This window comes from Bombyx mori, chromosome 8, assembly GCF_030269925.1.
Source record: "Bombyx mori chromosome 8, ASM3026992v2".
NCBI lineage: Eukaryota > Metazoa > Arthropoda > Insecta > Lepidoptera > Bombycidae > Bombyx > Bombyx mori.
Genome location: NC_085114.1, coordinates 9356572 through 9372823, shown reverse-complemented (window position 1 = coordinate 9372823; position 16252 = coordinate 9356572). Strand labels below are relative to the sequence as shown.

The 16252-nt window shown below is 36.0% G+C and overlaps 1 protein-coding gene and 1 long non-coding RNA gene across 4 annotated transcripts; one reads left to right on the top strand and one right to left on the bottom strand.

Moving 5' to 3' along the window:
• The first annotated feature begins 34 nt into the window (after window positions 1-34).
• Window positions 35-2850, top strand: LOC134199260 (uncharacterized). The gene is made up of 3 exons (XR_009973678.1): window positions 35-164; window positions 1710-1733; window positions 2329-2850. It is a non-coding gene; the product is annotated as an uncharacterized LOC134199260 (long non-coding RNA).
• LOC101738229 (NADH dehydrogenase [ubiquinone] 1 alpha subcomplex subunit 6) lies at window positions 1458-15776 on the bottom strand. 3 transcript variants are annotated; one of them, XM_038012469.2, is made up of 17 exons: window positions 15606-15776; window positions 14440-14584; window positions 13581-13871; window positions 12642-12764; window positions 12265-12413; window positions 11247-11279; window positions 10188-10275; window positions 9658-9810; window positions 9348-9498; window positions 9042-9258; window positions 8900-8959; window positions 7608-7734; window positions 7099-7238; window positions 4777-4889; window positions 4420-4534; window positions 2620-2735; window positions 1558-1679 (listed from the first exon to the last, which is right to left on the bottom strand). In XM_038012469.2, the coding sequence occupies exons 1-15, from the start codon at window positions 15636-15638 to the stop codon at window positions 4426-4428; spliced, it is 1932 nt and encodes a 643-aa protein (XP_037868397.1). In that variant the 5' UTR covers window positions 15639-15776; the 3' UTR covers window positions 1558-1679; window positions 2620-2735; window positions 4420-4425. The 3 variants fall into 3 exon arrangements, with proteins under 3 accessions (XP_004932137.1, XP_037868397.1, XP_062525722.1); XM_062669738.1 differs by lacking the exon at window positions 15606-15776 and having other exon boundaries at window positions 13581-13881; window positions 14440-14566; XM_004932080.3 differs by lacking the exons at window positions 4420-4534; window positions 4777-4889; window positions 7099-7238; ... (10 more) ...; window positions 14440-14584; window positions 15606-15776 and adding an exon at window positions 3020-3284 and having other exon boundaries at window positions 1458-1679.
• Between the last annotated feature and the right edge of the window lie 476 nt (window positions 15777-16252).

Sequence of the window (16252 nt, the reverse complement as noted above, 5' to 3'; positions counted from 1 at the left end):
TCTATGACTTAGACAAACTTTTTTTAAATCAAGAACAAGAACAGCGTTTAAGTGTATAATCTATGAACAGCGTCTTTCTATTTTTTCCCGCTGGTAGCCTAAGGGACTATTCCAAAATAATAAGTGTATAATCTATGATTCCAATTTCAACTACTCGTGGATGGGTGGGTGAGCTCATGGGTTCAACCCTATAGAATTTACTAACACTAGCCCTAAGAAGAGCAGTGCTTTGTAGAATTTACTGAGAAAATCCGGCGAGAAACTCAGTGGGCTGTGATTATGGGTTAGGTTGCTCGTCGAACTCGTTAATTACAGAGAGAGGAGGGTGACCGCGGTCTGAATACCCTAAAAGCACCCAGAGTGGATCCGGGGCATCAAGACATGTTTAGGGCGGCGCAGCGGCGGCTTTGCGTTTTCTGTCGCCTGTATTGGATATGTAATGAGTGGCAGCCATGATAGGAGAGTTATAGCGTCGCGCCGCTTTGTCAAATAAACTTTTAATTCAGTAGCATGGTCTACTACTGCTTACCACCAAAATCTCTCTAATTTTTTAAAAGAAAGTGTTCCTTTTATTCTTAGTCTAAAAAGGTCTCGTTATTTTATTTCAATTATTGCTATTGCTATTAATTAAACACGAAATTGTGACCTTGGAATTAAATTGGAATAATGTCATACATTAATATTGATGATAGTGGGTAATTGAACACTTGTTAGGATGAAAAATAGTATTTCTTCTCTCAATCGTGACTTTTTTGGGAACCGGGTGTGGTAGAACAATTTTTACTTTCATAAAGGCTCGTTATTTGTACCTTATGACGAAATAAATTTGATATCATTTCATTAATTGACTATATGATAATGGTGGTAGGACCTCTTGTGAGTCCGCACGGGTAGGTACCACCACCTCCCCTATTTCTGATGTGAAGCGGTAATGCGTTTCGGCTTGAAGGGAGGGGCAGCCGTTGTAACTATACTTGAGACCCTTAGAACTTAGATCTCAAGGTCGATGGCGCATTTACGTTGTGGATGTCTATGGGCTCCAGTAACCACTTAACACCAGGTGGGCTGTGAGCTCGTCCGCCCATCTAAACAATAAAAAATAAATGTTTCAAGGTGGGTTGTGGCATTTACGTGATTGGTCTATGATGGTCTATGAGGCTCGGTGACCACTTAACACGACGTCGACCGTGTGCAGCGGCGTTTGTATTGTGATAGTTGCTGAGTAAAGCATCTAAAAACTTCTGTATACAATCCCAACCTATTTTGCAATTAATAATTTTCGTTGCATAGTAAAAATATACCGTTACACGTATACGTTTCAGTTACCAGAATCTGATTTAGGTAGTAGATTATTCTTTTACACGTTCATAATAAGACCACTGTCATATTAGTGACAGGGCCCACACTATTCAGAAGTTATATGAAAAAGTATAGATAGACATTTCATTAAAAAAACGTTTGGATTCATAATTTATCTACTCAAATTAACATTGATATATTCATTACTTAGGTTTAACAATTTCAAGATATGTACAAAGTAAATAAATAAATCATTCGTTTCCAGAAAAGAATTTCGAAAGGAAATTTTTTGGTTTAGGTTCTTCTGTTGGTTTGAAGTAGGCCATAATGTGCCCCTTTTGTTTCCATATGTTCACCGACTCTTTCAACTCCATTTGACCCTGGAAATATAGTTGTTTTTTTAATTTCAGGTCGCAATACAGTACACCATAAAGGTAATCACAGGTGACCGTAAATTTCAACAATAGGGGAAATTATCTCCATAAATTAAAGTTAATATTTTAAAGTGTATAGCATAAACATAATAAAAATAAGTAATTGTTACTAAAATGTTATGGTTTTAAAAAGAACTTAAATAAAATATAAATAATAATAATACTGCAGCAGCTACTGGTGATAAGTTAGGTAGGTAGGCCACGAAGAATTACATAGTGCAGTTAAAACCTATTCTACAATGGAATTGAGACTTCACCCTCTTATTCATCAGGTCATAAATTTTTTCAAATAAGACATCATATAATAATCAACCAAAATCAATAAAAAAAAATTGTTTCTTTGTCTTTCAACCACTCCAAATAGTGCACCAAAAGGGACAAATACACCATAAATGTTAAAATTAACAAAGACTGTATTTGCATCCAAAAGTAGACTAATATTTTTCCCAAATTAATTTAAGATTTTAACATTCTCCATCTTTTTTTTTTCTTAAATATTTGTAATCCTTATAAGAGTTATGAATCTTTAGCATATTCTTAAAACAGTTTACAAAAAGAACATAACAGCAGTATTATATAAAACCATTTGTTCTAGTACTGTGAAGGAGCCATGGATTATGATTTGAAGGGCCAGACAACTGTTCCTGTATTTTCTTTTAAATATGAATAGATCCAGAACCATGTTCTAAAATAATCCTATTAACGTACATTTTTCACATTTTTACTTCCAAGGCATAGATGTGTGTTGTTTTATTTTCTCATCATTACAATTACAAGTGAATTGGTGAATTGGGAAGGCCTATGTCCAGCAGTGGACGTCCATGGGCTGATAGGATAGCTTTTTTAGGTAATCTTCATATATTTTATTATTTATGTTTCCTTTTACCTTAATAACCAGCATATCAATGACTCGAATATCAGTCACATGTTTGTTCTTAATGAAGAGTTCTTTCAATTTCTCTCGACATTGTGCTTCTGACTTGGGAATGTCATAATCCTTCACTGAAAACATTATTTATATATTTAATTAATAACAGTTATTTACTGAAAGAATAGGAAACATTTCTATCGACTAGTATTGTGATATTTAGTTGAAATGAAGCCATTTGCGGAGTAATTATGTGTTTGGTTTTATTTTTCCTATCTCGGCAACAATCACTTTTCTTTTAAAATTAATGAGAAATCAATCACATTCTAATTAGGAGGTGCTATTTTTCGATATAACTATATTAACTACATTGATACCAATGAAGATGATCAGTTGATGGTATGACATAACACAGTACCTATATAGGGGATCTGACGATACCATGCTTTGTAAAGACTCAGAACTCTATTCCGAGCTTCAGCATGAGACGACGATAGTACTGGTTTTACGGTTTTTGTACCAACTTTTATTGCCTGCCTTGCAGACATTTTCGAAGTGAATCAATCTGTGACTCGATCCAACACAAAAATCTTTTAATGAAAATAAACTAGCGTCAAATTTCAGAGTTGTCAGCGGTAGATTGTCAATGTCACTTGAGTATTAGTATTGTTTTTCCAACTAGAAAGGCAATGGTATCATACCATACAACATAATCTTTTGTATGTTCTATTTTACTACACATGATATGGAGCGAAATGCAATAAAATTAATTAATCTGTGACAATCAATTGTGATGAAATTAAATGAAACGAGATGGTATGGCATGAAATATGGTCTCAGTAAAATGGTGATTATTTACTAAGACTTTTTGAAAGATCCTGAGAATCTACGTCTAGCGGCTTTGTTCCATTTTCCCATATTTATGCATTTTCACAGATACTATAAAGTTAACAAGCCACCGTTATTACAATTTAAACCGGAATAAACACTTTTACAAAATAAAACAATTAACACGACCTCGCTCCTCGCGTTTCCTTTTTCTTTTTTAGGGATTTTATGACCTGGTAACTCATGTCTTATTTTAATTTATGTTCATATTTTTATAAAATATGATAATATGGAGTGAAATGACATGAAGATGATTAATTTGATGGGGTGAAATTAAATGAAATGAGATGAGATGATATGCGATGAAAAATAATCTCAGTAAAATGGTGGTCATTTACTGAGATTTTTACAGTGGACTTTTTGGAGGATCTCGAGAAGTTATGTCCAGCGGCTTTGTTTCATTTTCCGACATTTGTGCACTTTAACAGATATTAAACAGTTAATAAATCACGGTTATTACACATTTAAACCTGAAGAAACACTAAATAGACAAAATAAAAGTCTCCGCGCCAAAAAAGTCCCTCGCGTTTCCGCCAAAACGTCCTGTCATTAGAGCTCTCAACAATCACTCTAACTTTTTATAATAAAAAAACGAAGGAGTATATTTAAGTCATAGACCAATTTAATTCAATTTAATATGCAGAGATGCAATTTAAAGAAAGTTCACGTTTCAAAAATCAATTTTTATTTTTATTTTCTAGCTGTTTAAAATATTTTTTATATCTCAAAAAAAAAAACCTTTCGTATTTTATCTTTTCCATCCATAAAGACGGTGAATATGGTCAATGCTTATATTTCAATATAACTATACATTTAAAATCTTGTGAACTAGGAAGGAGATAACTTGCAGTTTTAATAATTGATCAAAGTTAAAATAAATGATGATGGTAATTACTATTTTGTATATTTGTGTTAATCACTATTTTGTACCTGTTACTATAGTGGACAAGTCTTCGCGCCATACTTTGGTGTCCGTTCAGAACTATAAGGATTTATTAGAAATGTGTCTTTCATTCTTCCTGGCATGTATGTAAAGAAAATATCTCTGAAAAAAATACCGTCAAGTAAGCTGTTCATTTAAGAAGTAAAATTGTTAGCAGTTATAGAAAGTATTTTATAAATGCGAGTGCAAAACACTATTTTAATTCTTGCATTGCACTCAAGATTTTTACATAATGCTCTTCGCTTTAAAGTTACCTACTGTATGGAAGCACTCAAAAACAAGCAGTTATTTTATGTCAGAGAATCTAAAGATAAATAGTGTGTATAAATAAACTCAATACTAACAGAAATGCTTTACTTGGATAAACATCGTATTTAGTTGTGGACCACCATAGACGAGTTTGCTCTAATTGTCTTAGTCTATTCCTTGTTACAAAGTCATTCAGTAATATTTCAAACTGCAAAAATAAACGTAATTATGAGGCAATTCTCTCAATATGGTATTGTTGAGGACAATTATCGAAAGTCCAAGCGGTATTTGCATTTAAAATTAAATAAAAATAAGTAAAATACTTTTTTATGAATGAAAACCAGTTGCAAATGTTTGTAATAACATTTCGCTTTGTAGCAAATTAGGCAGGCAAGTTAAAAAAAACCGAGTGTCATTAGAAAATGTAGTTAGATTTTTAAGCAAGAAAACCTTTTTTATTGCTTGGATGGATGAACGAGCCTTCAGCCCACCCAGTGTGAGGTGGTTACCGGAGCCGACAGACATTAAATGCCGCTAGCTACTTTGAGATGTGAGGTCGAAGCAAACCCGCTCTTTAACGGCCTGGCCACAGCTACTGGCGGTGCGTTTTGCGGTGCGTTGCGAGGCGCGGCGGGCGGTGTGACTTGCGGGGTATGCCACAGCTCGACTAGTTGCGACGGCGGCGGCGTCAGAGGTGCACGTATTTAGAAAGCCCTATCAAATTTCCCTTTCAAAAGTGGCACGATATTACCTTGAAATAAGTGCGTTCTTAGCTGAAGATATTATTCAATTAAGAATAGGAGCGCACCCAGTTAGAAAAAGAGAGGACTTGGCGAATTTCACCCTATTTATTAGGTATTATATTAGGAATATTAGGAATATAAGAACTATCCCGATAAATAGATTATTAATAGATTCAACCTTCACAGAGATTACCAGGTTCAAATCTCAATTTACCATACGTGTTAATTGCTGATAAAGCCTATCCTCTTAAAAATTTTTTGATGCGCCCATATCCACCGGGTAGTTTAAATGCGGAACAAATAATTTTCGACAAAATATTAGCCCGGGCAAGTGTCACAATTCAGTACGCGTTTGGTATTCTAACTAATAAATTTCGTATTTTTACGAAAAGTGTAAAGGCAAACAAAAAGCACGCGATATTGATTATAAAGGTTTCGTGCCTTAAAAGAAAGTGATGGAGACAGAGATGCAGATTTTCAGCAATTTGTTTCCCAGTTTGGAGACTCCAATATTCACAATAGCGTACGCAGATCAAGACGGAATAATCGAGCAACGGTTCAAGCATCTAGAATACGAAATCAATTCAAATTTCAAATTTTATTTCAATAATCCTATCCAAGAGTATCTAGGAAACCATTAGTACCAGAAAATAGTTGTTTTATTTCGTCCCACATTTTTTTTATAACATGCCTATATTTATGATGTGGATGTTTTAACATCCATATTTCTGGTCTACTCAGTATTTCACCAATGAATTGTTCCACATCCATTATATTTTATTAGCTCAACGCGCGGTAAAAACAAAATGATTTGTTTCGGTCGCGCGATGCCTCAATGCGTCCACCGACACCGCCGCGCGCGTCGCTCTGAACTGTGGCCGCCTCCATATTGTCTAGTACATTTGTTTCACTCGCACATCGTGCAGCTCGTCGCCGCCAGATGTCACGCGCCTCTCACCGCTCCTCGCAACGCACCGCAAAACGCACCGCCAGTAGCTGTGGCATACTTCATAGGTTGTCTACCATTTGTTTTCGCCGCTCCCGCTTGCCGCGCCTCACGACGCACCGCAATTCGCACCGCTCTCGGCTGTGGCCAAGGGGTAAGCCAGAACGCGTCACTACTTCGCGGCATAAATGGTCAGAGTGGCTGTGTCTACCCATGCGGGCGCACAAGACGCCATACAACTAGTAAAAGTGGTGTCACGAAGCAAGGACAGGTTGTCTGTTGGGCGAGACAGTCGCTATTCTAATGCAACGAGACTGATCAAATTCTTAAGCATTCATATTATTTACTTTAAGTATATAATAAGTAGCAAACAAATACTTTATTTTCTATATTAAATAATAAACGTAAAATCGAAACCTATCCTGATATAATATTACTAGCGACCCGCCCTCGCTTCGCTTCGGAAACATTAAAACACACATGAAACCAAAAAAATTAAATAATATTTTTTTTTAAAAAGTAGCCTATGTTCATCAGGGACAATGTCGGCTTCTAATGGAAAAAGAATTTTTCAAATCGGTCCAGTAGTTTCGGAGCCTATTCGAAACAAACAAACAAACAAATCTTTCCCCTTTATAATAGGTATTAGTATAGAAGTATAGTTATAGAAAAGCAGGAAAAACCTGCAGATATCAGAGTTTACACTAAATTATTAGAAATACGTTTACCAATTTTTGGATTAAATGACGATGCGACCAGTTCATCAGTTTGAGTTCTTTTAAACTAAACGGAATCATATAGGCTCGAGCCCTAAAATCCATATGCTTAAGATCTAACCATCTGCGCAACGAGTGTAGATTGAGTAGTTCTGAAAACAGTAAAAGAATAATTACGCTAGAAAGCAACAGCTATAATCCTTTGTGCAGCACTAATGAGAATAGCACAAATATGATCGCAGTCTGCTCAGTGAAGCACACAGATTTCAGAATTATGCTGTACGCAGGCGGACTGCATGCCCACTTGAAAGTGATTGGTTACCGTCGCTCATGAATATCATCAATTTCAGGGACACAGTTAAGCCGCTGCCGACCGCTGAGTAATCATCGCAAACCTTGTTTAAAGTAGGACATAGTCATAATGCTCAGAAAACATAATGAAACCACCATCTGCCTACGTGTGCAGAAAAAACAAAAAAAAAACAAAAAAATGAAATAATTCATTTGTAAAATCCACTAACTGCTTTCCCGAGGGCTTATTTTCCCGTTAACCCGTAACCGCACCCACTCTTGAAGATTCTTCAATAGGTTAGCCTGTGGCAAATGAGGTATGAGCAGCGGAGTATCAGACAGATCCGCTAATAGAGCCTGAAATCGTTTTATTTATTTAATAACATGAAAACGAATAAATTAATTTTTATATCGATTTTACGTTAATAAGGTTTGATAATTTCTTTATTGCTAATTTAACTTAGACACTGAAGTGGTTGAATAATCCTTAAATAAATAACAAGAAAACAAAAAAATCAACAATGTATTCAAAATTCGTTGCGAATGGAGAATACTTGAATGGAGATTAGGAACGCGCAAAATATAAAAAAAATGTGTTAAGTATCGTGGGAATTTAACAAGATGACAGTGCTATTTATGAAATTAAAGAAAAAAAACTAGAGAAAGGGACAAGATTTCACGTGTAATTGGAAGAATTTCTGCATAAAATGCAAGTTTTAGAAAAAAAAGAGCTTTTGATAACCGTCACATTATTTGGAAAAGTATTAAAGATATGAACATTCTGCAAGTGTTAACATGGGATTGTTATAGGCTAGACCACGTCACTTAGTGTTGGATTATGAGAATCACATACGTCTGCCTATTTTCTCTAACTTTAGTAGACTCTAATTATTGTCTGGTAGCCCAGATGGATTTGAACATTGACTTATTTCAAGCATCAATGTTGTTTTCACGCTACTAATTAATATAGAAAAATAATTGATTCGATTTATTTTTTATTGCTTAGATAGGTGGACGAGCTCACGGCCCACCTGGTGTTCAGTAGTCACTGGAGCCCATAGACATCTACAACGTAAATGCGCCACCCACCTTCTGATATAAGTTCTAAGGTCTCAGTATGGTTACAACGGCTACCCCACCCTTCAAACCGAAGCGCATTGCTGCTTCACGGCAGAAATAGGCGGGGTGGTTGTACCTACCCGTGCGGACTCAAAAGAGGTCCTACCATCAGTAATTACGCAAATTATAATTTTGCAGGTTTGCACGAAGGTACGAATGCACCTGACGTCTTATCCTTTAGGCCACGACGCCTACAATTGGTCTTTATACCAATATACATTACGGCATTGGTCTTTATATAGCCTATAGCCTTCCTCAATAAATAAGTCATCTAACACTGAAATAAAATTTTAAATCGGACCAGTAGTTCCTGAGATTAGCGCGTTCAAACAAAGAAACAAACTCTTCAGCTTTATAATATTATATAAGTTTTAATAAATAAAACACAGTTATTATTAATTACCGCTAATAAATCCTTCGTGCTTAAGCCGGAAGCAGAAATCGTTGGCAGAGACGGTTTTGGCTGTGAAAACAAAGTTTTGGTATCAAAGCAGTATAGGAATGACTTACAATATAAATTTAAATATACTAAAAAAAATTTTAACCGTGGGGTCTCCAGACAGCATGGCTTCATTTACAGTTTGCTTAACGAATTCTTCTAAATTATCGAACTGATAGATTTTCGCTTGATCAACCCAGAAAGGCCCATGCTTAGATGGTGGATGAAAATATTTTTCAATCAATTTTTCTTCATGGTAAAAATCATATAGATGACCGCATTTACATTTCGTATTAGCAAGATAGGACATTACATCGGCTTCCCTAAAATTACGTATTGAATTAAACATCTTCGACATTTTGATTAGCCTAAGTTAAAAAAAAAGGAAATGCTGATTGAAATTTAAAAGTACCATTTTATAGCGCAATTACATGCCTCGTCGCATTCCTCTTTAACTTCTTTAGGAAATTTCCAGAACCCTTGAATACACGTAACGTATTCACCGTTGGCTAGCGCTATCCCTCCATTTATAAGAATGTAACCAGTTGGTAACAGTGAAATGCCTTAAAATAAAAGAGAGGTTGGTATATTGGTTCCTAAATGCCATACTCTAGTTTATTTGATTCAGGTTTTAGTTACGGATGTAAATTTTTACAAAAATAATACGATTATATGGATAAATTGGTTATGTTTAAGTTCTAGAATAAATTTGTAGATATTACTCGTCAAGAGATAATGTGGAGATCCGCCAGTAAATGCCACACCACCGACTTCAAACTGTGAATTAGGGTAAGGCGCTTTGTGTTTCGGTTTTGCCTTCTGTTTTATCATCTTCAACTTATTTACGTATGCTGCCATTTTCGGGTCAGTGTTTCCTGGCGGTAATGAACGTTTAAAATCATATTAATATTAATCATATTTTTTGTAAGTAGGTATATACATGTATAAAATAGCACTAAACATATAGGTACGTAAGCAGTTATGCGTTCCGATTTGAAAGGTGCGACAACCGTTGTAGAATGTTGTAGAGTTAATATTTCTACTACATGTCTCAATGTGAGAGGGCATTCAGATTGTGAATTTCGGTAATCACAAAACATCAGGTGAGTTGTAAACTTGATCACACGTCGACGCAATAACTAAAAAAAACCTATCCAAACACCATTAATAAAACATTCGAAATGTTTTTTTAAGGTACAACATGAAAAAAAAATTTTTTTGTTAAAATTTAATTAAGGAAAATAAATCATACTTAAAGTACTGGGGGGCTCCCAAAATTTGTACTTGCAAATTCTCTCAGCTTGTTTCTCTTTTTTGTTTCGTTCTTTACGTTTAAGCAACTGAAAAATGGAAGTGAAACTATATGTAGGCACTTTTATGAAGGGTCGAGGAATTTCTTATGCGTTATTTTTTTATTATTAAAAACGTTTAAAGAATTTTCATATTTTGCATTATTCTTTTTTCCCCCACCTATTCGCTGGTCGCCTATAGGGCTATTTCAGCTGAATTCAAGTATGCTCTGGCTGGTAGATGAGCTCATGGGGCTCATTCTGAGCTTGCTACTACTCGCACTAGCAAGAGCAATGCTTCGCAGAACTTACCGTCGGATCGGAATCGCCACCCACCTAGTGTTAAGTGGTTACTGGAGCCCATAGCCATCTACAACGTAAATGCGCCACCCACCTTGAGATATAAGTTCCAAGATCTCAGTATAATTACAACGGCTGCCCCGCCCTTCAAACCGAAACGCATTACTGCTTCACGGCAGAAATAGGCGGGGTGGTGGTACCTACCCGTGCGGACTCACAAGAGGATATATAGGTAGATTCTGTTTATCTATCGAACAGATGCAAAATCTTGTAACCTGATGTGAAATACTTAAAGCGCCAGAAATCGGGCGAGATTCCTATGCCTGTGCCGACTTTAGGCTTGACGGCTAGTGGTTGAGATGGAAAGAAGATCGTTCTCGCGCCAGAAAAGAAGACTCCGACTCAGCAGTTGGTATCTTCATTTCTGAAGGTCGTGTCTATTTTCATAACTATTTTTAACAGTCCTGAATGTTTCAGACAGACGAAGTGATGCTATCAATTTTCACCGGATAGACAATCGATCACGTGTTCTTTTGGTGGAGATGAAATACTCTTGGGCCACCTCATACCTCAGACTGGGCGTCACCATCTAGCTCAATAACCAGTTAGCACCAGGTGGCTGAGAGATCAACTGCCCGTTCAATGCAACAAAAAAGAAGACCAGAATAGCTTAAAAAATACTCTAAAAGCTACATTACTAGAGTGCCGTGGTCAGTACTTACGAAGTCATTATTCCTGCACAGTGTTTCATAACTCTGAAAAAGAAATACAAACAAGAAAGTCTTCAAATAGAACTATTATTTATTTTATTGAGGTAGACATTTATTGAAATTTATGAAGTCGTCCCTTACTATTACAATGAAATCAAATATTTCACAGTTCACATAATATACATACATAAAAATCCGGAAATAAATAAGTAAATAAATAAAATTACAAAACACGTTATGTAATTAAAATTACCTTACGGTATAATCTGAGCGTCGTACCTACATGTCTAGAAAAAGTGTACCTAAAGTATTCGAAACATCAGAAATTATATTCAAGTGTAAGGACAATAAAATAAGCAAAAATAAATTGTAAAATTAGTTTTCGTTATGTCTAGGAAGAAAATGAAATTTCTGCCGATTTTTTTTATTACATAGATGGTTGGACGAGCTCACAGCCCATCCGATGTTTGGTGGTTACCGGAGCCCGTAGACATCTACAACGTAAATGCGCCACCCACCTTCAGATATAAGTTCTAAGGTCTCCGTATGGTTACAACGGCTACCCCACCCTTCAAACCGAAACGCATTACTTTTTCACGGCAGAAATAGGAGGGTGGTGGTAATTATTCACAAGAGGTCCTACCACCAGTACCTAATTATACATATTATAATTTTGCGGGTTTGATTTTTATTACACGATGCTGTTCCTTCATCGTGGAAGTCAATCGTGAACTTTTCTTAAGTACGTATTTCATTAGAAAAATTGATACCCGCCTGTGGGATCCGAACACCGGTGCATCGCAAGATACGAATACACCGGACGTCTTATCCTTTAGGCTACGATCACTTCGATATTACGTAATAAACGATTTTATCCCTGGAAGCACTTCATAAGAACGGGTCAAGTATATATTATTTACTTCGAAAAACTGTTGGGAAATGTATGGGATTTGACTAAAGCCATTGTCGCATCGCTTGGTATCGAGCGATTTGATTGCTTAAAAAAAAACAAATTAAGCCTTTTATATACCTCCTGGCTTCTTAATCGAAACTTATAACCTAATGGCGGTGGTTTCTTCATCTTTTTTTGGCCAGAACCATGATTACTGTAAAACGGCACGTAGCACCGCTGTAAATATTCACCGTAACGTACATCAGGCTGAAAGTTTCTACGTTGTTCTGTGGAAAATTAAACAACCAGCTGTATGAATGAAATCAATATATAAATAGCATCAAATTTAAAAGAATTTCTGAATATATATCCATTGAGAAACTTAGAAGAGCGAATGGCAAAAAAAGTAGTTAGTAGAAGTACAATAAAAGAATTTAAAAGGAATCCTGTTCGAACCAGATTACGGGCGAGACAAAACAAAATTTTTATTACCAAAAAACCATAGCTATGCTTACTTTTTTTACTTTTAGCTGGAGGTATATTTTTTATATCAGTTAGTTTTTCTAGTTTTTGTATACATTCTTCTAAATCGATGAAAACCATACTGGACATCAGAATCATTGCATTCATATCATAGCCTGAAATTTACATTTGGTAAGTATATAAAGTAACAGACAACACAACAACAGTAATAGGCAACATTTGATTTATTTATTGCTCTAGATGCGTGGACGAGCCCATGATCCATGCGGTGTTAAAAGCGGCCGAGCCTATCGATATTACAATGTGAATGCTCAATGGTATCTGCGTTTGGTACCTTGAAAAATTAAATCGAAATCTCCATTTTATTGATAAACAACTGTCTCACCTTTCATACTGAACCGCGTTACGGAATCGCGGTAGAAAAAGGCAGAATGGCCTTAAATATTAATTACGCAAATTTATAAAAGTGCTCTTTATAAATTTTTCATCGAGGAAGTTGTAATGCTTTCCTACGAGTTTTTAATAACGCCTTTACTCCTACTATTTGATTTGCAAACTAGGTACCTACCTACGTTACGCACTAACACTAGAATAGGTTTTATTAAAATACACCAACTGATCACATGGGGGTATCTACTTGTTATTTTATATTGAGTTGGGGGTCAATAATCTTTTTTTGTATATTTAGTATAGGTACGTGGCATTTTCGAGTGCATAAGTTTGTCAGCGGGTCTGCGGTCGACATTATTAATGACATGACAAGGTGTCCAAAGTGGATGGCGCATTTACGTTGTGGATGTCTATGGGCTCCAGTAACCACTTAACACCAAGTGGGCCGTGAGCTCGTCCACCCATCTAAGCAATAAAAAAAAAAACATGACAGCGCGCTTAAGATTATGATATGACTTGCTTAGACGTACTGCTAGCCTAAAAACATTAGCTAATAATCTTAAAAAAAACAAGTCGCATACTCGCTCGTCCTTCACTTGGAAACGTTTTGTAAATAGCTTTGTATAAATTCCAAATGAAAACTCCGGTATCTTCAACCGAATCTTTCATAGCTTGCATTAGAACGTTTTTTGGAATTTTCAATGTTAATCCAAGGTCTGCTAGAGATTTTCTTGTTCGATTTGGCAGATCTTCTAGCAGATCCTGGTGTATATTAACTTTAAGTTCATCCAAAACTATCCGCTGGTCGGTCGAGAGTTCAAAATACCACGAGGGTCCGACTTCTTTATTGAGCTGTCTTAATTTTCTTTTACCTGAAATGGTCTATTTGTAACATATTGCATAAAAATAGATATTACTTTATATTAATCAGATAAATCTGATTAAATCGATAGCAATGCTGCCTACAAAAAAATTAACAAATACCATGGATTAGTTGACTTGTGCGCGTTCAAAATATTAAAAGACACAAGAGTATTTAATTAGATTACTTAGTGTACGTAAATAAACTGGGCAAGACCGACGCGGATGAATTTAAGAATTTAATTCGGGCCCTACACAGAGTAACAGAATAACCCTAACAGAGGCTAATAGGAAAGAAAGAAGAACAAGTAGACGCCATACGACGAGTAATTACGTAAACTATAATTTTTGCAGGTTTGATTTTTATTAGATGATGCTATTCCCTTCCCTTCGTCGTGGAAATAATTCGCTAAAATACATTATGTACCTACGTATTTCATTACAAAAATTCGTAATAACCAGCGTTGTTTGAAAACCATCACAGGCTGAGTCCTTGCTCGATATGAGAACACCGGGTATTATAATCTTTAGGGCACAACTACTACCTCAGTATTATATTTTTTAAAAGTGGTTACTAACTTTCACGGTAAAAATAATAATGGAGATCTCTTAAAAATTTTAACCAAGCTCCTACTTTTTCATTGTACGGCTTTTTGTCAATATTTTGTTTCATTTCCTTCTCCAAATATACCCAAACCGGTTCTTTTCGTGGTCCATAAATTGTCTGAAATGAAACAATTCAATCTATCGATGATGAAGATCTAATAGCCTAAAATAGCACCATCTCACTTCTTTTTGCGGGTTTCGTCGGAGAATAGACAAAGTTCTCTGAATTTTATACCAGCGCACTACAATCTTCAATTAAGATTGTAAGTTTGCACAGATTTGTACCACCGTTCTACCCATTTCTCTCTTTTAAAAGGGGACGGCCGTTGTACAATACAATTGAGGCTTCGACGTCATGTCTCTGGGTGGACAGCGTTATTCACATTGTGAATGATGTCTTTGGGCTCGGTTATTTTAGTGATTTTTTCGTAGTTCCAAATAAAACCTTTGGCCGAACAATTTTATGCATTTCGTTGTCCTCTTATGCCGGCCACTCACATGCGCGCGAACATTTGTACATTGTACGAATGAGTGACCGTCAGACATTCATTCGCAAACTTAGCGGCTGTGCAAATGGGTTCGGTATTCAATTTGCGAACCCGTTTGCGCTTCCTCCTACACTTGTTTACGAATGTCTCACGAATTTCTCTTCTTTTTTAATTCGTCAATAGAACATTGAAGAGAAATAGAGTTTTTAATTCTTTCCCAGGCGTCATTAACGGCCATTCTGTTTTTATGGGATTTCTTTTGTGGGTTCCATATGGTCGATTCATTTTGCAGGAGTTCAATGAACTCCATCACCTTGGTGTTGTTCCAATCCATGATGAAGGTACGCTACACAGTAGACGTCACGAACTATGAAAATACGAAACGTCCGTTACCTTCGCAATCGTGGGCACAACTGGTCACACGAATGTGTGGGAGACGAATGCAGCGAAAACTTTGCATAATCATTTGCAAATGTCGTCCTACACTTGTGGGTTTGCGTATTCGTGCGAATGTGAGGGACCGGTATTAGAGTTCATGCTCACAAATTGCTAAGCAATTGCAATTGCAAAGGCAGCATTGCAAATTCAATTTTAAACAAGAGATTTAATCTAATTTATGTTATGTACATTTCAAAATATAACAAAAATTACCTTTTTACTGAGAAATTTTTGTACATTACACATTTTGAAATTTAACGATTTCACAGATACTTAAATTTTACCTAGAATAATTTAGTTTTGCATAGCCCAAATAAACAAATAACAAACTTAAAATTTTGCTAAAACATAATGATGTTTAGAAGTTGTCAAATCTCCATGTGACAATTTTTAATTAACGTTTTCCACAAGTCTGTGGAATTTCAGAACAGTTTAATAGTTATTTTTTATTGCTTGGATGGGTCGACGAGCTCACGGTCCACCTGATGTTAAGTGGTTACTAGAGCTTATGGACATCTATAACGTAAATGCCGGCACCCACCTTGAGACATGGAGTTCATAGATTATACACTTAATATATTTGAGATGGAGTTGTAAGGCCGCACTTTTAACAGTACAACGGCTGCCCCGCCCTTCAATTCGAAAAGCATTCCTGCTTCACGGCAGAAATAGGCAAGGTGGTAGTACCTACCCGTGCGGACTCACGAGACGTCTTACCACCAGTACATTCTTATTTCCAATTTATCACTCAAGTGAGGCCTTTGAACAAGATCTTTTGATACCAGCCTTATTATTAGGGCTATCAACAGTCTCTCATAGTCTGTTGCAGTTACAGCACTGCCAGATCTCAAATGGTCTGT